Source organism: Coprinopsis cinerea, assembly GCF_000182895.1.
Source record: "Coprinopsis cinerea okayama7#130 chromosome 13 map unlocalized cont3.13, whole genome shotgun sequence".
In the NCBI taxonomy this organism is placed as follows: domain Eukaryota; kingdom Fungi; phylum Basidiomycota; class Agaricomycetes; order Agaricales; family Psathyrellaceae; genus Coprinopsis; species Coprinopsis cinerea.
In genome coordinates this window covers 598,049-621,946 of record NW_003307532.1, presented here as the reverse complement: position 1 = coordinate 621,946, position 23,898 = coordinate 598,049, and the positions used below count along the sequence as shown (strand labels likewise).

Here is a 23,898-nt window from a genome sequence, read left to right as displayed (position 1 = left end):
GATTCACCCCTATTTTTGTTTCATTATATTGTATTGTGCTATTTACCTGTATATTGCACACCTGTATTACGACCCGGGTCGCTGATTAAACTATTCCACAGAGGCAGAGACAAGCAGGTCCATCATCATTCCGAAGGGGTGTCGATCCTAGTTTACCCCGCTCCGCCAGCACGCGCACGTCTTCTGTCTGGGAGGCTGCGACAATATGCTTCAGCTTCAGTTTGTGCAGGCTGCCGTCGCCTGTGTAGGCTGTATATGCCAGCCCAAGTCCGTACAGTCCCACCCCCATTAAGGGGATGACGCCCGTCCACCACCAGCGCGGTTCCAGCTTCCAGACTTTTGGCCCAGGTCGCTTCGTTTGGTTCTGGCACCTTGGGAAGTTGGACGCTTGTCATTTTCGATCAATGTCAACTCAGACTGTAAAGCGGGGAGCGCCCAAGGGTTTCGAGGAATGCGGAAGGCTGCTCTTATCTTATTTCAGAGCAACTGGCAGACAAAAGCTTTGATGGTTAGAATAAACTACAAATATGCCATGCTTGAATAGCAGAAAAATAATCTACCGTCTAAACGGGCACTAAAAAAACACGCTTCGAAAGGAAAATAAGAAAGAACTTATGGATGAGTAAAAAAGAAAAAAGGAAGCACGAATGAAATCCAAAATCAACGTCCGTGCTACATAAAAGCATAACTGCTTAACGGGTCCGCATAAACTTCCTCCTCATATCCTCCGTAAGTGCCCTGAGGGACGCAGCTGTATACTTAGGTTTCTGCACCTGTCCATGGGATTGACCAGATACAGACTCCGTCCGCTCAGAAAGCGGCAAAGAAACCAAACTCGGTGAAGGAGAGGGTTCCTCTACTCCAATGGATCCCGAGTTCAGACTGGCATTGCCGTTCCCATTAAGCATGGGACTTGAGAATGGTGAATAATCGCCATTGATCGAAGGAGTGGATAATCTTGGGCGTTTGAGTTCGGGACTACAATCGCAGTGGTGAGTGTCGCAGACCAAGATGCAAAGGTATGGGATACCCACCTAGCAGTAGCAGACGTATTACTACCCATCGAATGACTCCTCTTCGGTTCTCTCCGCGCAGTCACATTCAACCTCTGACTGAGCTTAATCCGCCATGGTTGGAAGGTTTCTTCGAATTCTTGGAATGATGTTTCGAGGTCTTCAGCCAATACGTAGTAGATCGTGGCAGGGTGGCCAGCAACAGAGCTGTTGAGAGATGAGGATAGGGATGAGGGGTGGTCGCCCGAAGCTTGGAATACGAGTTCGGTCCAAAGTTGAACAAGATGCTCCATGAAGATTCGAGTTGGGAAGTCTGCATTACACAAGAATTAAGTATGGAGTTAAGCTAAAATCAGGCACCAACAAAAAACTGACCTTGCTCGATATTCCGATGTGAAGCCAAGTCATTGAAGATATGTGACACATCTTTTTTGGAGGAAATATTGGTAAGCCATTCCTCGGCCACCTCGTACGCAGAACTGCTCAGAAGTACATGCGTTAACAGCCTTAATATATCGAAGGGGTATACACGACTTACTCGCTATCATCAATCGCACCATCGTCATACTCAGGAAGGGCAAAGTCGTCAGCCTGCAAACCACACAGCACAGATATTTGCTGCCCAAGAGTGTTCAGAAGTTCGACGATGGCGTGGACGACGAGGTTATATAACTTCCAGTTGACTACATAGCAAGGAATTGTCAGAAAAGGAGCCATCTAGAAACAATAATGTCCTTACAGTGATCGCCGTTCGCACACGACCCTACCCACTCGTCGATAAACGAATTGAGGGTAGGCAGGTAGTGCTTGAGCACACCTTCAAAGCGGACATCAGCAAGTATTTCGCCGCATTCGCTGAATTGAATCATACCCTTCATGTTCAAAGGCTTCACAAGCTCTCCCTCGAGATCCATATCGAGCTTTTCCAACGCCGCCTTAAACTGACCGTCCGCATCCTTGTCATTCGAGTTCATCGGAATGGAGACATGGCTCTTAATTCGGCCCTCCTTGACAAGTTTGTCGATCTACAAAGAACAGAGTCAATTAGCCAAACTCTATGCCCAGGAAAAGAGAACGGTGACACACCATCTCGAAAAGGTCTGGCGCAGAGTACGAATCGGGGTTGCTCGTCCAACAGAATGTCAACAACGCTGGAGTGTAATATCGATCACTCGGAAACTTGTCCACAATCCCCCTCAACCTCGTACAGTCATCTAAAACCCGGTACTTCCTAAGAACGCAACCACCCATCAGAAATGAACAAACGGAAGTAGGCCCAGAGAACTAAACCCACCTCTCAATCTCATCATCGACGCCCTCGATGGGTGTACACTCAAACACCACAAGTCCCGGATGCGCTTCGCCCGACGGAGATGAGGTTTTCGTGACGGGTATCGTAAACGCAACATCCTCCAACCATTCACCCGATTCCGGGATATTGAATTTCCTCTCCACCCAAATCGCCGTTCCGTCGCTCACTTCAGGATTAACGGATACCCATATCTGCCACGTTGAAGGCATATTTTCCAGTCGGACTGTCTCCTTGACATATGCCTTGAGCAAGGAGAGGAATGTACCCGGGGCCCAGCGTTTTTGGTGATCTTCATGGTTCTGAAACGAGGGCCAGGACGTGAGGGGATCATAGTAAGGGCAACGAGAAGATACGCACCTCCTTAAACCTCTTGAAAAGTTCGTCGTCCGTCCTCCGCTCCTGATACACACTCGATATTCTCTTCCTCGCTCGCTTCCTCTGCGGACTCTGCCCACCCCTTCTCTCCAACTGCGACACCGACAACATCGAGGTATCACCACCCTCCGAAGTTACACTCTCCGACATCCTCCTCTTCCGATCTGGTGTACCGGCACCACCCCGCGCACTCCCATTTAACGACCTCTCCAACCGTATTCTCTCTTGGTACTCGTCGGCCTGTTTAATTGCCCTGAGATATGCAGCTTTTTCGGCGTTCTTGCGAGACCACACTTGGAAAGCTGACTTCACGACTTGACTGCGCCTTGCGAACGAGAGAGCTTGCCCTTCCATTGCTGCAAGGTCTTTGGATGAAGGTTCACGTCGTTCAGGTGGTCGCTTTGGTTGTGGCTGCTGTTGTTGCTGAGGCGGTTCAGGTTCCCTCTCCTTCTCCTTCTCTTTACCTTTCCCCATCTCGTTCAAACACGCCCACCCGGCCTCAATATCGGTCCCCCTGGCCAGAACTGGGGCACCCGGCATCGGGTACGAACAGAGTGGAGACGACGAAGTGGAAGACGAAGCGGTGGAGAGCGCAAAGGGCGACGACTGCTGAACGAACAATGGGCTCAAAGGACCCGTATTCGAACTGGGCCCTGATGCAAAAGGCGTGGAGAGATGTCCTTTGAGGTGCAAGGGAACCGCGCTGGGAGGGGCACCGGATGTTGGGGTGGAGGGTAGTGAGATCGGCTGAAACTTCGGCGGAGGTGGGGGATGGATGGGAGAACTAAGCGCTGGTTGGGTTGGTGGTGGGGCGGGTGTTTTTAAGTCCACGTCGATCTTCAGTGGTGGAGGCGTCGCTGTCCTAGATGAAGAACTGGAGAGGTTGGCACGGGTAACGGCAGGCGCCGTTGCTGCAATCGATGTGACACTCTCCTGTGGTTCTGCAGGGGCGGTGGTAGGGGACTTTGGTCGTGGTTGCTTATTAAATAGTCCCGGTTGGAAAGGCGTCGCCTTTGGGTTAAGGAAGGTGGATGGTGACGAAGGAGGCAAAGGCTTTGTTGTTGAAGACGCTTCATTTGTGGCCGTGGCTACTGGTGGCGCTTGTGGCAAAGGCGGTGGTTGCGGGGAAATGGGTGCAGGCGATGCCACAGACGGGAATACCACGTTCGGCAAAGGCTCACCATATGGCGGGGGTTGTGCAAAGGGTGAGGTCGAGGAAAACACTGAAGCCGGTGGTGTTGGGTCTGGAAAGACGCTCTCAATGTTAGTCCCACAGTCAAGGCGATGATTTGACTCACTGCTGGGCGCGGATGCCTTTAGTGCTGTTTCCACCACTGCCGGCTTTGACGTCGAGAACACGCTGCCGCCGAAAACCGAAGGTGTTGGTGCCGATCGAGAGGTGGTCGAAGCAGAGGTGGATTGGGTCGAGGACTGCAGACTACCGAAAACAGATGGAACGGCAGGGAATGCACTTTTCGGCGCCGGTGCACCAAAGGTTGTACCAAAAACGTTTGGCTGAGCAACTAGAGAAGCAAAGGCATTCTGTTGGGACGGAATCGGTGGAGGAGCAATGGGCTGGTTTGAAGGGGGTACAGTAAAGGAAGAGCCAAAAACAGATGGCTGTGGTTGACTTGGAGCAGGTGCAGAGGTCGGGACATTGGGGAAGAGCAGAGGCGCTGGTTCCACATCAGCTTCTTGTTCTTCGTCCTGCGTGTAGTCCTCCATTTGTGAATCAAAGTCGACATCCGATGTGACCTCCTGGATCTCTGCGGTTTGGGATTTGCCGTCGATGATGTCGGACAGGGACAAATCGCCACGAATGCTTTCAATATCGTCGATCGTCTCTGGGCCAAACAACCATTCCAGAATGCACGCGACAAGGTAGATCATCACTGTGTTCCCTTCTCCGCGCAGAACTTCTACCAATTGCCGGAAGATGTCCATAGCTTTGTCGTCAACAATGAGAGGGCTTTTCTTTGTGATAGGTTCACTCTTCTTCTGCACATGTCGTCGGAACTGTGTGACGTATTTGAAGACAGGATGTTGTTTTATGTGGTCGGGGATGTTCTCAGGACGTTCTACCTGATCGCGCATGTGAATGAGGCGGTGGTACACTCGCATTTCTAACTCCGTTGGCGACTGGTACTTTCCCCTTTGATCTTCGTAGAACTCCTTCAAACTTTGAAGAGCTGGAAGGCCAGTTAGTAGCGAAAACTACGCCAGATTATCCGGCTCACAGTTCATCAGCTGTTGTTCCTCCAGCTGCATTGAAAAGCCCTTGGCGTTTCGTTGGAAGTGAATGACCAATATATGAAACCGAACACAGCGGTCGTGGGCCTCAATGGCCTCGGGCCCTGTAAGGTGTTGCAACGAAAAGTCGTTTCGAACTGCACGGGACCGATCTCGAATGAAGTAGGCTGTTCGCTCAAGTCCCCCTCGGGGTAGAAGATCTTGAAATAGGTAGTCGAGGGTTTTCTACTCATGACATTCAGCAGGAAATAGCTTGGGATAGCGAACCCCATCATTCACCTTGAGAACGTGCGGGGGACGCACATCCGACGGGAGAGACTTGTCGCCCGCGCCGCGTTCATACATCTTGACTGCCCGTTGGTGATCTATTCGCTTGGTTCCAGGAATCTATACTAGAGTTGAGTGCCTTCCAGGGCGACGCAGAACGGAGACGACACGAACCGTTTCCCATTCAGCCAAATTGCTTTCTCTTTCGCGACGATATCGCTCAAACCTGGGACACATATCTGGACAGGTTCCAACAAGAGTAATGGCATCCTCGAGACGCTTTTGCACAAGCGGGTCGTCCATTTTGCCTTCTGCAATTGCCCGTTTCCGTTCTTGCTCACGGGCGACGACGAGCTATCCTAATTTCAGCCAGTTCTGATGCTTAAAAAGAAATGAGTGATACCTCTTGGTAGTAGTTTTCCAGCTCTTCTTTGGTGGAGAATTCGGGCTCGAAGATGATAGGTAGCCCATGGAATCCGGTCGCTGGGTCGATGGATGCGGGAGCAAGTTGTTCGTTCCGTTTTGGAGGTGACTTGGACGTTGACTTGCGGATATTGGTGTTGCGCAGAGTAGCGTTAGGGAACGTTCCTCGTCCTCGTCCTCGCGGTGAGACCCTCCCTCGTCCTCGACCACGTCCTCGACCACCATGATGTCCTCCCCGTTCCCAGCTTTCGCTTGAGCTGCCTTGAACTTCGCTCGTCGGATTCGGATTGGCGACCCATTGCTTGTTGCGTGAGAGAGGCCTACCGCGGTGGTTGGGTGACGCCCCTCGACCCCTGGAATGAGTGAATGTGTCCAGCGACGCCATCATGGCGGACAACAATAGGGTCTGCCCGACGTCTTGGGCGACGAACGCGAACCTTGGGCCGTCGTTCCAAGCAACGACAAAGAACGTGCACAGCCACTGATGGTTGGGCCCGTTGGGCGCTGCCAAGGCGCTGCGCCTTCCGAGCCGACCACGACCACGATCCTCCAACGACGAGGAGCTCGACCTCGCGGACACCGAAATTATGATATGGCAGACGAGGCTTGTAGCATTGCAGCCATCGCCTGTCTAGATATCGTCGCTGGGTGCTGGGTTGACTTTATTTCTATCAGTAATTCGTTCTTGCGTTCAACGTCGAGAATCGTCGGCCTTGATGACGAACGTCTACTTTAGGACACGCCTGCACGGAGAATCTATGTCGAAGCCAATGTTATGAAGAATCTCCAGAACCGACCTCTGCAGAAAGGCGGCCATTACTCGCGTCGACCACGGACCAACCCCGTAATCAGCCCGACATGCCGGTGCCATCCTCTGGGTGATTCTTTTGCGGTTGTATCTATATTATCTGTTGTACAATGCAATTTTTAAATGTGAGTTTCCTCTTCTATCCATCACCCTCCCTGGCTGAAAGGGGCCCTGCAGCACAATCACGATTGTACAGAATGTCATTGATAGCAAAGTCTGAGCCCTGTTGGACGGCGGCGACTGTCTGATGGAAACAGCGCAGTTCATTGTTGATCTTCAGAAATTCGCGATCGCCACGGACCACGGGTAATGCTGCTCCCGACACCATGACAGCGTGCAGGCTACCTCTTTGTCCAATCCCCATGCATAAACCCGACCCGAGCCTTTCACAGTCCAACTTACGATCACGCCGTTCAGGCGCTTCAAGCAAGTTTCTGCCTTCTTGCGTATCGTAGGAGTCAACATCAGCATGCGGCACCAATTATGGCAAGTCTAGCTCTACTCTCGAACCCATACCAGACGCCTAACCTCCAGCGTCCAGTCCCGCGAGGCCGTTCGCGGAGAACATCGATGACGCTCCATGACACCAGTCCTCGTGCCCAAAGTGGTCCCTTATTCGGGCCTTCTAGTGGAAGACATCTCCATCTTCTCAAGATTGTGCCCCATGATTACGTCGGTGCACTCAACCGTGACGAGCAGCATTGACAACCCCAAGGTATTTCTCTAGCCAAAGCCCGCCTTGCGATCGTCGTCGCAGACGTGCACGCCGAACCGGTGGTACGATTCCCCGGTAATCTCAACTTGAAGAGGTCCCCACGAGTTATAAATAAAGAAGGGTGTTTTAAGAGAACTAGCACGCCCTCTCTCTCCGCCGCTTCTCTTTACCGCCCTTTCCCATGACACCGTCAATTGAACCCTTCGAGCTGTTTCCAAGGCCTACCCGCCCGGCAAGCGAGCTCAGAAACTTACCTCTCCCCTCTCGCCTAGGCCGAACGCCTGCGTCCACAGCCGCACTGTTAGATATCCTGAAGGACAACAATGACAAATGGCATATTTTTTTCAACAACCTCAAGTACCACAAGTACGTCCTCATGGTCATCCGTGTTCCCACTTCCCACTCATCGGCCCCTTTCAGCCATACCCCAGCTACCGTCCTGGCGCTATGGTCGATGGGGGCCAATGCAGACATCCTGCGTGCCTCGTACGAGAATAGCAGTAGCTGGCAGCGGGGACTGGATCAGGTCAAGCCTCCAGATGAAGTTCTAATCACTGAGTCGAATTGGAAGGAGTATTTGGGAGATCCTCGGCAAGTCCTCACTCGAGCCTCAATACAAGCTCCCTCTAAAATATCCCAACAGCTACTACAAATCCTACATGACGTTCTTCACCTCCGAGCTACAGACGAAAGGCATACCCCGCCTGCTCGAAGAATACGTCTTCTCAAAAGCCAACAACTTCCCATCGGACGGGTCGCTCCCACCACAGATGCTCAACCGCACCTTGGACGCCATTATGCATCCCATGATAAACATCGGGCACGGTCTCGAGTTCAACGTTCCGGGGATGATCGTAGATGGGATGGCGCAAGCCGCTATACATCAGGCCTCTGCGACATGCTTGATCCCTGCAGATTGGTGGGAGGCTGAGGACCCTGTCAAGACACAAACCGCTTCTTTCTCCGCCATAGATCTCCCCAACCCCAGCGTTTTGGCTAGTACAACGACAAAGGCCAAAGGAGTTCATGCTTTCACTGTCCTTGCCAGGGTCTTGAAAGACCCCGAAATGGGCAATTTTGTGAAACCCAGAGGCGCCAAATTGTGGGACGCCATTATGGCTTCACATGGGGCCAAGTTGAAGGCGTACGCTGACCAGTGGGATGCTGAGGGTGATATTGAGAAGAAGATCGAGGAATTGATTTGGTTGTGGACACTTATCTATGGCGTATGCGGGCATGAACCAAACCGCAAGTATTACGCGGAGCTTTTCCTGTACGTCTGCCTCATTTTCTTGGCGCTTCACTACTCCTAACCCTATGAAACTAGCGCTCATTCGGTCACTTCTGCTTTGTTCCTTGCACCATGGGTCGCCCATGTGAGCGACCACTCCGCACGACTCTTCCTGAGGGGGTACTTCGCCGTGACTCTTGCGTGGTACATTGGCCGCGGTCGCCCTCCGCTCAACATCAAGCGTTTCTTCTCCGACCCTTCTACCCTCAGCCCAATCGTTCCAGGCCCACACCCCACACCGTCCCTTGGCGCACTCGGTGGTAACGCCACGCCTTCGTCAACCATCACCCCCAACCCATGGCTTGCCATCCTCCAGACCACCCTCAGCAGCCCCGACGAACACGTTCCCAAACTCCAGCGTGCACTAAAGCACTACGCCGAGCTATTCGAGCACGTCGAGAAGGGTTATTTTAGCGCAGAGGAGACGGAGCTGGAGGGCGCGGAGTGGATTGATGGGACGTTGTTTTTGAGGACGGCGGTGCTTTCGGCGAATAGGTTTGGGTGGCTTAGGGAGGGACAGTCGTTGAGGGAGCATGCGGGTGGGGATAAGGGGTATATGGCTAAGTTTGTTTTCGATGCGGCGGGGTTCTTCAAGGCGCCTGGCAGTCAGGCGAGGGTGGAGAGGAGTGCATAAACCAACACGACTAAGGCCGCTGTTTGTAATTGTTCAAGAGCTGTGTAGTTAATAGAACGGAGTCATCCTCGCATCCTCGGGCTTGCTTTTTTGGATGATGCTATTGATGAGCCCGGTACGCGACGATTCCGATTACTTTCTTATTGTCTCTAATGTGGACGGTGCTTGCCCACAGACTCTTTAAAGCACGCTTGTCTAACCTGAGACTTAGCAATAGTTGTGCCGGCTTGTGTTGAAGACAACAGGCCTGGCGCTCATTACCGCAGCCCGCTACGCCGAAAGGCAATATGACTCAAGAACTTGGCGCTTAGCGCTTTAGCTCTTGAGCCTGAGCCACCATTGGGTATACGCGCACGTTATGGGAACCATGTTAAATCACTGGCCTTGCAATTTGTACTGGTCGCCCGATCCCGTTCGCGCTTCTTATTTGCGTTGTTAGCCAGTACACTCCTTATCTTTTAGCCTGACGACGTGACTGCAGGCAGGGAGTGTGTCACATACTTGGGAGCTGTGGGCGGCACCTGCCCTCCAAATCCTGTCCTAATGGTAGGTCCGGTCCCCACAGGTCAATAAGTATATAAGTAGCCCGGTGAATAGCCATCGAAGTTCTTTAAGCACTGTACAAGTTTTATTCTTCAACCACTGACACCATGACAAACATCGAGCCAGGCGCGCATCCCATTCCAGGGCCTCAAAAACCACATGTCATTCCAGAGCGCCAACCATCAAATGCCGGGGCACAATCCCCCTACGTACCAGGAGTCGTCTTCAGCCTCATGATCCCAGAGGAGGCCCCCTCCTACCCTGGAGTCGTCTTCAACGGTCCCGTCAACATCGTCGGCAACCCGACCATCGCGAACGGGCCTGCCACCATCTACAAAGACGGAGCTGTGCACGTCTCGAATACTGGTGAGAGCTGGAGAATAAATTACCCCGTTGCTTCGTCTGACATGGTACTGCGTTCCCAAAGTCGGCAGTGTCCCGACCGTCCCGAGTGCACCTGCAACAATCTATGAACAAGGAGCTATTCACATTGAGCACAGGCGCGACGCTATCCCGGTACACGACCAAAAGAGTGAGACAGCAACCACCAACGAAGCTAGCCGCACCATAATTCAAGGCGCTGGTTCGTTATTTCTCGTGGCCTACTCATCCATATGTATTTATCTCGTTTGTTTCTTAATGCGACAGAATCAACCCCAGCCATTGCACCGGGCGAGCCAGCGTCCGAGCCTCGTCTCTGAGATGAAGGGAATTGTATGTCATGACGGGCGCTTAACAGATTATCGGAGGTCGCAGGTGGTTGCAATCAATCCTACCTTCAGGTTCGACCAAGGATCCGTGGAATGCGTAATTTACCTAGAGAATTGTTATAATAATTATGATATGTAACCACACAAAGAAACGTTTGGCTCTGTCCAAAAATGCTCTCGGCGAATTTGGCTTCGAGAGGTAGCCATTGAGTGAGCGTGCTGAGAATGGGTATGTATTTGGCCAAGTTTGTTTTCGATGGCTGCGGGGCTTTTACAGAGTTCGTACGACCCCGCCGAGGGTGGACATTCTGGAGGGGAGTGTATGCCACTACTGTAGGCAGCTATCTTAAATGTATCTAGACCTTCAGTTTCAGTTTTCTGAGCCGTCGTAATAAAGCTCACCTCACTGAGAGCTCGCGATTCATTGAGGCTAAGAGCCGTCATCAGAAAGCTTACCAATCACTTTTTCCCACTTGCACAAGCTCCCTCAAGCCGCGGCAAGCCAGAAAAGTAGAAAAGTGAAAAGTGCAAAAAGACACGTCTACTTTTTGGAAAAGTGCAGTCGAGAATAAAGCGGCATACACGGACACTGTCATTGCGCATCCCCACCAAGGTGTACCAATAAAATACCGACTGCTTTAGTTGAGACAACCTCCGTACTGATTCCAGCCATCACCGGAGCCTCGTTATGTTCTCTGTAACGGTCGTATATTGTGAGATGTCGTTGAGAGGAAATTGACGAATCAAACAATATATTCTCTTGAGAAAAATTGGACAGACTTAAATTTTCTTTGATTTTCGGTCGCCCAGAGGGTATATGAGTCAGATTGAGATGGACTACCTTGACAAAACCGCAGCTACGTGCATGCAAGGAGCGAGAGGAGGAGGCGAGGTGACGCGTTTGACGCCGGTGCCGACTTGCCGACTTGCGGACAGTGAAAAAGCCGGAAATGTGCGAAAGTAATGTGCGAAATTCCCGATGAACGTGGTGTGATGCCGGTTTCGGTTTGTCACTCTGGCAGGTTGTCAGCTCCGATTCGGCGCTTGCTGTGAAATACTAGTAGTATGCTGATCCTATGTACTGTTATTGTTGTCGTTGTTGTTGCTGTTGTTGTCGAGCATTACACAGTTAAGCCGCCAACGTAACGACGAGGCGTGCTACTTCGAAGATTTGAATATCATAAGCCCTTGTTCTCTTCTATTGGGTCACACAGGCCTTCCGCCCACACTAAGGCCAAAAGTATACGTATCCAGTAGTCAGCTGTCGTAGCCTCTCACCTTAGCACGAAACGCGCTCCTATCTTCGACATTCAGCCGGGCGCATATCCCATGCGAAGTCCTCAAGAACCGCAAACCATTCCAGAGCGTCACCAACGACTACTGTACTATAACTCCACACGCTGCTTCATTTTTTCGATCCTTCTCGCCCTTCAAGTTGAGTCTTGATGCGACAGAATTGAGCCACCCAGAACGATAAACGAGCCACCCACAGGCCTTGTCCTCGAGGTCAAGCGGAGAGTATGTCCGTGGATCACGACGAGCGCTTAATAGATTATTGAGTGTCGCGACCGATTCCCACCTTCCTTTGAAGAGTACATAAGAGTACATGCTTCAGTTATTCCGTGTTGTTTTTAGACCGAGAAGCAGCGCCATTCGAGTGCATCGAAAAGGGGTTGGCGTGGGTGCACAAGCCGCCCCTACTAGTATACTACTGCTAACCCTTGAATTAGATTTTTTTGTGTCCTGCAGTCGTGAGGCCTAATTAGTGGTGAATGTTCCCCCATTCTTTCCAATGGCTGATGGTGCGCTCCTAGACTTCTGTATACCACCCTTCTAATGCGGTGCGATGTCCCATTCCATGATCAGATCTCCCGACCTCATTGGGCGCTTGTCGTATAATCCCATTTGATGTTGAGCAGCGCACTAACTACGTCGCTAGTGTGACGGGGAGACTGAATACAACACATTCTACATACTGGGAAGCTGTGTATAACACGAGTTCTTGGTCTGTCACAATGGGTTACATAAGTTCGCCCACAACCCACGACAGAGACCGATAAATAGAAGTGACCCAGTGATATCCAAGCCCTTCACAGCACGAGGCCTCTTTCTATCCTTTCCCTTCAACCTCTGCCAGCCATGTCATCCACTAATTATGAGGGCGCAAGCTCCATGCCTCCGCCTATGCATCAACTAGCTATCCCAGAGGAGCCCCCCACCTACCCTGGAGTCGTCTTCAACGGTCCCGTCAACATCGTCGGCGCCCCGACAATCGCATCCGGGCCTCTCACCATCTACAGGGACGGAGCTGTGCACAAGGACTACCACTTCTACCGTGGCTCGACACACTATGAGACGAATAATACAATCAACGTCAACCAAGGGGGCGATATAGAATCTGTTCAAACCACAAATTCTGTGTCAAGCACTGGTTCGTTGTTTTCTCGGCGGGCGTGCTTGTAACTTAGGAGCGCTGATCTTGACTTTGGGACGACAGGATCGACGCCGGCCACCACGCCAAACGAGTCATCTACAGGGTTTACTCTTGAAGGTCAAGGCGATAGTATGGTGGTGGATGGGAAAGCTCAGAACTGATGTGGGCGGAGGTTGCCAAGAGAAGCCTCGACGGGCGCTTAACAGATTATCGGATGCGGACTCGGACTCGGGGATCGATGATCGATTCTCAGTGTTATTGGAAGAACATGTACTATAAACCCAAGACTCGATTCTATTATCTTCCATTAGGAACCAAGCAGCTCAGACAGGCCAGCTTTCGACTGACACCTGCATCTGAAGTTGAGTGTGTCAGCTCGTCGACGATGGGAGTAACTGTGAAATACTCAGAGTCAATCTTGAAAAAAAAAACCTCCACGTCCACCAAGCTCTGGTAAACCTCTATTCAAGGATTACGTGCATGGGCCATGAACTTTTCTTCAAAGCGCAATTGGGGAGGTCAAAGCCCGGTACCCCGTAAACCGAAGCTTGGGCCGTCATGGGCGACTACATAAGTTATTCTTCTCCTCTCATGGTCGAGGCAGGAATTTACTCTTCTCCTTCCTCCGTAATAAGGAATGCAGCCTATTGCACAAAGTTCCCAGAAGGCACCCGAGGTGAGTCTCCTGTTAATCGAGTCTACTAACTATAACCTGGAAAAACCTAAAACGCGACTTTCGTCCTATAGGGCCCTTCCAACTCCATTCCTTATTATGGATATATTCCGGCCGACCCGTACAGTCCTGTGAATGCCAGACCATCTCAGCGCGGGCAGCTGCAGCACACATCTTGGTATCAATACCAGCCCCGGATCGTAAGTCACTCTGTAATCTCATATGGCGGGACTCCGTGCTAACCCTATCATTTTATCAAGTCCACACCTCCTCAATCTCGTGCACCTTCTCGCTGTATATCACCACCTCCCGATGGCCACAATACTGACCCCTTCGCACAACTGAGAGAGGATCCAGCTCAAACCCCGGGCCCTGTGCGTCAACCAACCCCGGGTCCTAGTACCAGGCCTGGGCCTGGTACACATGTTTCCGTCCCGGTGTCAATGCCCGCGATTCCAGCCGTACCGGACGACCTCTTCACCCCCGTCGAACCCCCTCAGGATGGCACCTGGTGGTTCGAAGAATACATCAACGACCTCCCCTACTCGCCGACCTGCGACATTGACAAAATCGCCGAATTCGACGCATACGCCAAGTGGCTGGTAATCATCTACGGGACCTGGGAATGGGATCCAAGGGTGGGTATGTACTGGGAGCCAGAGTTTAATGCGATGTGGCCACCGATTAGTGTGGAGGAGTGGATTACGAGGATGGTCCCACGGCAGATGCCTCCAAAGACATCTAGGACGTCTCGTGGTGGACGTCGAAAGGCTGAGGAGACCTCGAGCTCCTCGCAGAAGTAGATTTTGGGTCCAATTTAAACCGCATTTCTAGAAGTTGCCAATACGACCTCCACGGCCCAATGCGTCCAGTATAGTGCGCAGTGTTACTCTTGTCCACCTTCCTTGCTTTTTCGACACCCTCTGATGGTGAAGGGCCGTCCGGTTATGACCTTTTTCTGCTCCACTCTAATTCGCGATGGCGTAGTCGCAAATAATTTACTTTACCATATTGTCCTTGTAATGAAGTACCTCATTGTTACCCTATTCTACCTAATCCTATCTTTTTCTTTGCCATTGGCACATATCGAAGGGTGTCCACTGCCTACTTAGTATTAGTATCAAGCTGAAAGTCCAGTGGTACTAGGTTATCCCGGAAGTCCGGATACTGAATAGATCTCCTCCCATTCCAATTTTGTCCAGTATAGCCACATAGAAGTGCAGACGATAGCACGGGCGATGTCAATATTAGTGGAGTGGAATTGGAAAATAAAGTGTGATGACGAGAAAAAGAGTGGGATTGGCACGCCACCATAATCCCCACTCTTTTGCCCGCGCCCCCTCTCGCTCAATAGCCCCGCCACTCAAAGGGTGGCTGTTAGAGTCGGGGTCAGTAGCTGCGCGTAGCGCAGCCGTTAGGGCATGTAAAAGCACACCGGTGTTTCTTCTTTCAAGAAATAAAAAAAAAAAAAATAGAAGAATCCGTCGGGGCTGCTGCGGACTGTGGCCCATTCAACATCGCATCCCCAAGTTCGATGATCATACAGCTGGAAGACGTCGATGAAGCCCTCTCCATGGTCTAGCCAAAACCTTCCAAAGATCCCAACTAAGTCACATCTATGACTCGCATCCACATTCTCTTTGAAAAAGATTGAGGAGGCTAACCAAGGCGACCGTCACTCTGAAGACAGGCGTTTTTTCGAAGAACGAGTTACGCGACGCCTACGGCCTTTCGCCGCTCGACAGCCCGCGTAGTGTCTGAACCGGATCCCGCTTGCGTTGACGAGGATCGGTGTAAAGTCAGATCCACAGAGCTGTTACTTTACTGGTTTGCATATGTGATGCGAAAGGCTTTGCGTTTGTTGGAGTCGCTGGAATCGTTCGTCCGGATCTACATAGGGATCAGCATACGGAGAAGTGGGGAGACAGAGAGCCCGGAGAAGCAAAGCCTGGTTGCGCGAGTGTGGTCATATTTTCCACATAATCCCCAGGGCTCTAAGGGCAGAGATACCGGTCGATTTAGCATTACGGGACAGTGTAATCGTGACCTAGATAATATGGGAAGGGTATGCTACATGGTTCAGAGTTATGTCAAGAAGCGTTATCCATAGGAGAGAGAGAAAGGTTAAATACGAGAAAGCGTGAATATCGTGAAGGGGAACCCAACAGAGAACCCACTAATCGTTACCACATCCGTGATAAAACTGGAGTCATAGTCGTACCAGTAATCGACTAACAGCCTAGCATCGCCCTCTAGCAGCTGCACCCTCCGCCCTGCTCCTGAGGATCGTCGCTCAAGCCAACCACCTGCACGCCTCCTGGTACACCTCCGTTACCATGTGCAGTCGTGTGACCTTGGCCTTTGCTCTTGGGATCCCAAAGCTCCGGCGTATCGAGGATGCGTTCTACAAGTTCCTGGAAGACTTCTTTAACGCCTACAGCCGTCTTGGCAGATGCTTCGACGAAGAGAGAGTTCATCTTCTGCGCAAACTTCTCGCCTTCAGCGGTTGGGACTTGACGAGAGTACTCCTGTCGGGGCGGATCCTGTTAGTTGTCACCATGGAGCAACGAAAGTGAACTTGCCTTGTCTACTTTGTTTCCGACAAGGATCTTAACTACGGATTCGGAAACATAGGTCTCTAGCTCGCTGTACCATCTTGGGAGAGCTTCAAATGTTTCTCGATTCGCAACGTCGTACACTGGGGGTGAACAAGCCACAACGAGTCAGTGAAAGGGCGAAATGGCAGACAGTTGAAGCCCACCTAGGATAATTCCCTGTGCGCCTCGATAATAGGAAGAAGTGATGGTCCGGAACCGTTCCTGTCCTGCCGTATCCTGTTGAGACCAAGAACAATTAGCATAGCTTCCCAATGCAAAGACGCTAGGACGCACCCAGATGCTCAACTTCACTTTCTTCCCTTTCACTTCCATCTTATGCACCTATAGTCGACAACAGCCTACGCGGTTAGCATATCAACTCTCAAACAAATGTAAAACGCCAGAAGCAAACTCGAGGTAAAAGCAAGCAGCAAACGCACTCGAAAATCCACTCCAATCGTAGCACTACTCTCGTCTTCCGGTAGCCATTGTTCATCAGAGAACCTAAGCAGCAAACTTGACTTTCCAACTGACGAGTTGCCTATTAGCAGAAGCTTCACGTTGATCGGTTGGCTTCCTGACGACGACGAAGAGGCGGTGGGTGGCATGATTATGGCTGCTGCTGGGTGTTGCGTTCCCCTTTGTTCTCGAGGCGTCCGTAGATCCGGTGTTCCAATATATGAAAGCTTGGACTATAGAGAAAATAGTCTATAGAGTCGTGAAATTTAGTACGGAGGAGATGGATCCAAATGACGCAGTTCGGCGATGGAGTCGTGTGCAAGCAGCCTGCCCGAGGTTGTCTCTGTTTGGCAGCGACGTTTGATCGCGGATCAAGGGCGGACTTGGGCTTGGCGGATATCTTGGCAGGTTGGGCTGAGGCTTGGTTCGAACCACGATGACCGTGCTTTTTGCTGGTCGTGCTTAGCCATGGGGTCCACCAAACCGCTATCTTCGACATCGGCGTCTCTGTTACTGGAAATATGGCCGATAAATATACCGCCAATTTGCGCGTCAGACTAATGGCTTGGAATCTCAGATACTTACAGTCTCTCTTGCGAACTTGACAACCTCTCAGACGGAATCCTACGCTGCCTGTCGACGACGAGCCAGCTCAGATTCCACCTGGCGGCACAGAAGTTGACGGTGCCGCATGCTGCCCGCACGCAACCATCTTCTACCCTAGCTCATCTTTTCAATGAAAAAACGACATCGAATGAGGATCACCCGTCTGGCTTCTCACTTCCCGTCTTCCTGGAAGTTCCCGAGGGGACTTACATCCTCGAGGCACGCTGGTCTTCTGCCTGGATCCCATTTTAGGGTATATAGTATACCATACGTATGGAATTCGTATGATGATACTGGCGCTCAACTTCGTGCGGAGGAGGCCGGAGGACTGTTGCGCTCGAGCTCGGACTGAGGACAGGGCTACCATTCGTTTACTTTGTCCCGATGCTCTTGCGAGAGTGACGGTTGGCGCATAGTGACGATGTATGAATCACCGTGGCATATCCCTGCGCAACGAACGACGTATCTTTCATTTACACTCCACCTCAACGTTCGACATCCTAGCCACCTCGAAACTCCGCATACCCTCACCATCAAATCTACCCGTCTTTAGATCGAAGGACCAAGCAACATACGGAGGACAAAGTACATCCATCTGGCTGTACCGCGAAGATCGGTGTGTTCGACTCTCCGTTATCTCATCTATTCCTGCACGGACGTCCCAACGGATGGCTAGTTCGAACTTCTGAGGATAAACACAGCTACACCTGCGAATACCCCTGTCCTCCTGTCTCAGTACTTATTGTCCGTGACACTTCCAACGACTACTATTCGGTACCCACACCTGTCGAAAAGGTTAGAGGTCTGGTCTTTCTGTTATGGACTATACGTGATACAAGCACGTGTCGCCCAGTACTCAGCGACTTTGTGGTCGATGAATCAACTCGTGACTACGTCAAGAGTTCTTCGCCTGTAGCTTTGTGAACTTCGAGCTAGACTTTGAGTGATAATTAAAGATATTTGTATTTGCACTGAGACTTGGTATAGCTTTATAAACAATTAAGAACGAAGTGAAGAAACTAGCTAAGAGAACTAGAGAGTTTATATACTAGAAGACGTGTGTTAGCCATGAGGCGTAGTCCTCATGGGTAACATGCGTATTCCGTGGAATGTATGTAGGTTTCAATGAGTTTTTAATAAGTATCAGTCAGCAATCAGTAATGCGCAGTAAATATGAGTAAGACTATGAGCTGAAATGAAAAACATAAGGTAGAGATGAGGCAGGTATAGTAATACAGTATAGTAAGCATATATGTTCGTAACATTACCCCCCTACTAGAGTTAAACTACTCCTGGAGTTTACCTTTGCCCTTGCATCGGCTAGCAAGGTGACCCGTCTTTCGGCAGAGGTTGCATGTCGGAATTCCAATTTGACGAAGGCGGGAGATAAAGTCGCGAACCCAAATTGGGTTCAGTTCGGAACCTAATGGTTGGTTCCATGGTTGGGTGGGGTCGTCGACGTCGATGATCTCCTTTTGGGGAGCAGATGGGGGAGTCGGTGTCGGAGGGTATTGGAGAGGAGGGAGATCGTTGGGATCGAATGAAGTATCCCGTAGAGTCGCCCGATATATGATATTGGATGATGGTCCGGGGAGTTGGCATACGAAGTTGAGTTGGTCGTTGCATAATGGGTGAGGGGAATATCGTCAGGAATGGGCATAGGAGGTGGGGGAGGTTGTTGGGGAGCGTGGTGATAGAGTTGGGGGCCTGGAGCTTCGGGTTGGGGGTTTCGAAGCTCCAGTACAAGATCGGTGATTTCGGGACGGTGTACAAGGTGTTCGTGAATCCCGAAGACGAACTGATGAAGAGTGTTGACTATGCCCATGAGTTGGGCGATGATAAGGGCGATCATGTGTCCGATAGAGACGATGCGAGCGACGGGCTCAGCACCAGGGGTTTCGAGAAGTCTATTCTCGAGTCGGACGGCGTACTGGGCATTGGTGACCATGAAGAGAGATTCCTCCTCGTTGAGAGGGGGAACGGGCATGGCAGGGGCAAGGTAGTTGTACTGAGGAGCAGACATGCTATTGGGTGGAGGTGGTTTGTCGAGTGAAGTTGGGAATTTGTTGTTTTCTTCAATCGAGTCTTCTTTCCTTCTTTTAAGTCTAAGTCCTCGTGTTTTCTTGGTTGATGTCATGGGGCATGTGTTTGAGGGGTGTTCAAGATAACGCCTCATGTTGTCTTCATGTTCTAAGATAAGGGTGCATGTCGTCCTTGAGTTTTTCATGTTTCAGGTTTATGAGATGTGCATGTTGGGCATGTGGCTTCCTCATGTGAGCTTGTGTTTTCGTTTGTACGCCTTGAGGAGTTCCTTAGCATGGGAAAGTTCCTTTTCCTTTTTCCATTCTGCTTCGGAGAGAGGGTATCCTTTCCATGATACTAAGAATTGTCGTTGGTTCCTCACGACTCGATGTTTGAGGATTTTGTCAATTTCATATTCTTCTTCTCCATCAATTAATTCGGGAGAAGGGAGTGTGTAATTGGGTCCGTGTGTTTCTGTTTCGACATATGGGGAAAGTAGAGTTGCATGGAAAACGTCGTGGATCCTCCAAGTCGGGGGAAGGTTGAGGCGGAACGTGTTTGGTCCAAGGACTTCTGTGATTTCGAAGGGACCTTCTCGTTTTGTTGTCATTTTCTTGGAGTATGGGAGCTTGATATTTTTGGCTTCCAACCACACTCGATGACCTTTGCGGAAAGGTCTTGGTGTCCCCTTGATTCGTTGGGCCATTCTTGATCTGGCGAGCTCGTGTGCTGCCACGGCTTCTCTTCTATCTTCTTCCAGGGCTCTGAGTCGTTCTTCCACTGATGGGAATTGAGTTTTGGAGAACGTCGTTGGTAAGGCCTTGGGTTGGAACCCCATGATGAGTTCGAATGGAGAGTGTTTTCGATCTGCATGCCTTCGGTTGTTGTACGTGAATTCAGCGAGGGCTAGTTTGTCTGCCCACGATTCTTGGTTTGTGATGCAGTAGATCGATAAGTATGTCTCCAATTCTTGATGTACTCGTTCAATGGCTCCTTGTGTTTGTGGATGGTAAGCCGTGGATAGTGACGAGTCTATTCCAATGAGACGGAACAGCTCTCTGAGGGCTTTGGCTGCGAATTGGGGACCTCTATCAGAACCGATTTTGTCCGGTAATCCGAAGCGTTTGAAGAGATTTTCCATAAGAAGTTTTGCGATATCGTCAGCAGTTGCTGTCTTCTTTGTTGGAATGAAGATCACCCCCTTACTGAGGCCGTGGTCCACCACGGTCAGGACCGAATCGTATCCGTTCGATTCCGGAAGATCCGTGATCATGTCAATGACGACATAACCAAATGGCCGATCATTTCCTTCTATGGGCATGAGGGAGATCTTATGGGGATTCCTCTTGATTTTGAACTGCTGACATTTCGCACATCCCTGGATATATGATTTGATGAACATCTTCATTCCGGGCCAGTAATAATGATTTTTGATGGCATGGAATGTTTCCAACTCTCCAGGGTGTCCCGCAGTTTCAGCGTCGTGATATCGTTGGACAATCTCTCTTCGGATGTTATTGTTCTTCGGAATATATTGTCGGTTCTTGTAGAAGAGTGTAGTTTTTCCATCTTCGGTAATGACCGTCCAATCGTGGAGTCCTTGTTTCATTTCGTTTGATCCGCCTTCGACTAGGGTTTTCATGGCCTCAATCGCGGTTTGATCCATTCCTGTGGACTGATCAATTCGTTTTTGGAGTTCAAGGTCAATCAAACCTATGGAGGTATCCATGTCGAGTTCATCTATAAATAACTGTTCCTTCAATAAAATAGTTGGTAGGTCGTTTTCGTCTTTTTCCGGAATATGATCGGGTCTTCGAGAAAGAGCGTCAGCTTGAATCATCTTGTCGCCGGGCATATTTTTGAGATTATAATAGTATTCGGACAGTATCAGGGACCACCGGGCTTGTCGATCGTTGAGTTTTTGTGGTTGCCTGAAATAGGTTAAATTTTTGTGGTCGGAAAGGATGTGGGTGGCGAATTCTGATCCTTGGAGATAGTGTCTCCATTCTTGCAGGGATCGTACTATTGCAAGGAGTTCGCGATCATAGATCTCATATCGAGCGTTCGGTGGGAGTGAAGGTTTTTGATAGGAAGGCTACCGGATGCCTTTTGCTATTCTCGTCTTCTTGGGTGAGGACAGCTCCATACGCGTACTTGGAGGCGTCACATTCAATCTGGAATGGTCTAGACATATCCGGCATTCTGAGGACGGGTTCTTCGATGAATCGTTGCTTCAGGGTTTTGAATGCGTTATCACATTCCTCAGTCCAAATGAACTCTTTTTCTTTGGTTAGGAGTTCGTTTAGGGGTCTGGCGATCTCGGAGTACTTCATGATGAACTTTCGGTAAAAGTTTCCGAATCCCAAGAAGGATCGTACTTGCTTCACCGTTGTGGGGGTGGGCCATTCGGCCATCCCTTTGACCTTTTCTGGGTCCATCATGATTTTGTCGTGTTCTATGATCATGCCGAGGTATTCGATTCGTGTCTGAGCGAATTGACACTTTTCGACTTTGAGGAATAGGTCGTTGTCCCTGAGTTTCTTGAGAACGATTTTAGTCATGTGTTCCAGTTCTTCGATGGTGTTTGCAGGGATGAGTATGTCATCCATGTAGATGATCACAAGTCTCCCATCGATTTCAACGATGAAGATGTGGTCCATCATCCTTTGGAACGTTGCGGGTGAGTTACAGAGTCCGAAGAACATGACTAGCGCTTCGAAGAGCCCTTTCTTGGTTTTGAATGCAGTCTTCCATTCGTCCCCTTCCTTGATGCGCACATTGTTGTATCCCCACCGGACATCGAGTTTGGTGAAGTAACGTTTTCCTTTCACTCGGTCCATGATGTCGGATATTAGAGGTAGTGGGTAGGCGTCTTTCACCGTCCATTCGTTGAGATATCTGTAGTCTTGGCATGGGCGCTTCTTTCCGTCTTTCTTTGGCACGAAGAACATGGGTGATGCCATTGGTGATTTTGAGTGACGGATATATCCCTTTGCCAAGTTTTCATCAAGGAATTTCGTGAGTTCTTCTTCCCTCGGCCGGCGTGAGATTGTAAATGGGAAACGATTTGGGTTTGAAGCCTTCCTTGAGATTGATCGCGTGATCCCACTCTTTCCTTTCTGGGAAACGATTTGATGCTTTTTCAGAAAAGACACTTAAGAATTCGTGAAAGGCATGGGGAATTTTGAGTTTGAGATCCTCTTCAAGAGGTGGTTCATAGTCGGTGTCTTTTTCTTCAGTGCTGGTCGCGTTGAGCCATTTCTCGTTGATTTCTTTCGTGGCTTTTCCTTCGATGAAGGCGAGGAGAAGGTCTTGATCATCTTGCTCCATGGTCGGAGATATCGTGCTTCTCCATTTGACCTCTCCCTCGTTTCCAGTTGATATCGGGGTTTTCGTTCTGTAACCACGGCCATCCCGAAGATAAAATCCCACTTTCCTAAACCTGTGACATAGATAGTATATTTTTGTAGTCGTCCATTGATGTTGATTCGATGGGTTCAATCGTTTGTGAGATGGTTCCCTGTTTGTTTGCGGTTCCATCTACGTTTCGGACTTTGATGGGGTTTTTAAGTGTTTTTGTAGGGATTTTATATTTGTCAACCATCCGGTGGTGGATAAATAGGTCATCCGCTCCGCTGTCGATTAGGACCGTTGTGTCGATGCCACTATCGGGTATTTCAATTGGTAGAACGATCGATCGTTTGTTTCGGGTGGTGATCGTCGCCGTTCCAATTGACAGTTCGGGGAACGATCTCCATCGACCTTAAGATGTCCCCTATGAAAAATCCTCCTCGGATCCCTTCGCCCTTTGTTGTGGCTCGAATGTTTGAGCTTCCCGAGTCAGGGTGTTTGGGGCAAGCTCGCGTTGTATGTCCTAGTTGTCGGCATATTCCGCATTTGGCTTTTGGACAGGCTCGCGCCGGGTGTCCCTTTTCCTTGCAGATGAAGCATTTCCCATTTTGTGTGCCGGATGGCTGCTTTGTTTGGATGGCGTCTACATCCATGGCATCAGGGTCTTTCTCTTCTCGTTTCGCTGTTTGTGGGGCGTCCCTGTAGACCACTTTGACCTTCTGTTGGGGCTCACTGCGATATTCCCGCTCTGTTCGCCACTCTCTATCCACTTCCATGGCTGCGTCTTTCCACTCTTGGAGAGTGGGTGGAACTTTCTTCTGTTCCGCGGGTCTGGCAGCGAATTGGGTGGCGACCCTTAGTCGGAGTTCGGGGTTTAATCCAGCCTTGTATTGATCCAGGGCCCATTCGTCACCGTATCCGGTAGCTTCTGCATAGCTGTTGAACATTCCTGTGTACCAATCACAGGTGTTCTTTCCCATGTGAAGTTGCTTGAGTTGCTTCTTTGCGGTTTCCTTGTTTGGGAGTAGGCAGAAGTATTTTCGGAACTGATTGATGAAATCTTCCCATGACTGGTAGTACCCTTCCGGATCAGTGAAGGTCGGATCCGTCTTCTGAGCCTCCTTCGCCTCAAGCCACTTTTTCTTGTATTCGGTCATCTTCCTATATTCAATGGACGCCCAGTTCCGGGTTTTGTCTTTCTCCGTTTCATTCACAAGTGCGACCATGTATCGAATTCTTGCAGTGGCTTCATATTCGTTTTTACTATCCAAATATGTTTCCACTGCTTGAATGAAGGTTTCGACGTCTTCTGCTTTTCCTGAGAATTTGGGTGGTTTGGGGATATCCAACTTGGGTTTGGATTCTTCCCTTGCCTTCCGGGCTTTCTCCAGAGTAAGGAAGTCGTCGTATTTCTT

The 23,898-nt window shown here is 50.2% G+C and overlaps 7 protein-coding genes across 7 annotated transcripts; 4 read left to right on the top strand and 3 right to left on the bottom strand.

Moving 5' to 3' along the window:
- Window positions 1–692: 692 nt before the first annotated feature.
- CC1G_15787 (nuclear pore-associated protein) lies at window positions 693–6,025 on the bottom strand (the record flags this gene model as incomplete). Its single annotated transcript, XM_002910021.1, has 14 exons — window positions 693–978; window positions 1,035–1,326; window positions 1,389–1,492; window positions 1,552–1,696; window positions 1,753–1,830; window positions 1,885–2,038; window positions 2,100–2,244; window positions 2,308–2,624; window positions 2,683–3,944; window positions 3,999–4,889; window positions 4,938–5,175; window positions 5,230–5,337; window positions 5,392–5,571; window positions 5,621–6,025. The coding sequence occupies 14 exons, from the start codon at window positions 6,023–6,025 to the stop codon at window positions 693–695; spliced, it is 4,605 nt and encodes a 1,534-aa protein (XP_002910067.1).
- A 562-nt stretch (window positions 6,026–6,587) lies between these two features.
- CC1G_15786 (hypothetical protein) lies at window positions 6,588–6,913 on the bottom strand (the record flags this gene model as incomplete). The annotated part of the gene is made up of 2 exons (XM_002910020.1): window positions 6,588–6,692; window positions 6,851–6,913. The coding sequence occupies 2 exons, from the start codon at window positions 6,911–6,913 to the stop codon at window positions 6,588–6,590; spliced, it is 168 nt and encodes a 55-aa protein (XP_002910066.1).
- A 431-nt stretch (window positions 6,914–7,344) lies between these two features.
- Window positions 7,345–9,088, top strand: CC1G_04725 (hypothetical protein; the record flags this gene model as incomplete). Its single annotated transcript, XM_001838229.2, has 4 exons — window positions 7,345–7,529; window positions 7,584–7,649; window positions 7,807–8,436; window positions 8,491–9,088. The coding sequence occupies 4 exons, from the start codon at window positions 7,345–7,347 to the stop codon at window positions 9,086–9,088; spliced, it is 1,479 nt and encodes a 492-aa protein (XP_001838281.2).
- A 650-nt stretch (window positions 9,089–9,738) lies between these two features.
- Window positions 9,739–10,332, top strand: CC1G_04724 (hypothetical protein; the record flags this gene model as incomplete). The annotated part of the gene is made up of 3 exons (XM_001838228.1): window positions 9,739–9,997; window positions 10,059–10,214; window positions 10,280–10,332. The coding sequence occupies 3 exons, from the start codon at window positions 9,739–9,741 to the stop codon at window positions 10,330–10,332; spliced, it is 468 nt and encodes a 155-aa protein (XP_001838280.1).
- A 2,148-nt stretch (window positions 10,333–12,480) lies between these two features.
- CC1G_04723 (hypothetical protein) lies at window positions 12,481–12,936 on the top strand (the record flags this gene model as incomplete). Its single annotated transcript, XM_001838227.2, has 2 exons — window positions 12,481–12,772; window positions 12,839–12,936. The coding sequence occupies 2 exons, from the start codon at window positions 12,481–12,483 to the stop codon at window positions 12,934–12,936; spliced, it is 390 nt and encodes a 129-aa protein (XP_001838279.2).
- Window positions 12,937–13,412: 476 nt separating this feature from the next.
- Window positions 13,413–14,251, top strand: CC1G_04722 (hypothetical protein; the record flags this gene model as incomplete). Its single annotated transcript, XM_001838226.2, has 3 exons — window positions 13,413–13,451; window positions 13,523–13,648; window positions 13,709–14,251. The coding sequence occupies 3 exons, from the start codon at window positions 13,413–13,415 to the stop codon at window positions 14,249–14,251; spliced, it is 708 nt and encodes a 235-aa protein (XP_001838278.2).
- Window positions 14,252–15,700: 1,449 nt separating this feature from the next.
- CC1G_04721 (Rab18) lies at window positions 15,701–16,653 on the bottom strand (the record flags this gene model as incomplete). The annotated part of the gene is made up of 5 exons (XM_001838225.2): window positions 15,701–15,976; window positions 16,040–16,146; window positions 16,210–16,282; window positions 16,340–16,387; window positions 16,486–16,653. 5 exons carry the CDS (start codon window positions 16,651–16,653, stop codon window positions 15,701–15,703), a joined length of 672 nt encoding a protein of 223 aa, XP_001838277.2.
- Between the last annotated feature and the right edge of the window lie 7,245 nt (window positions 16,654–23,898).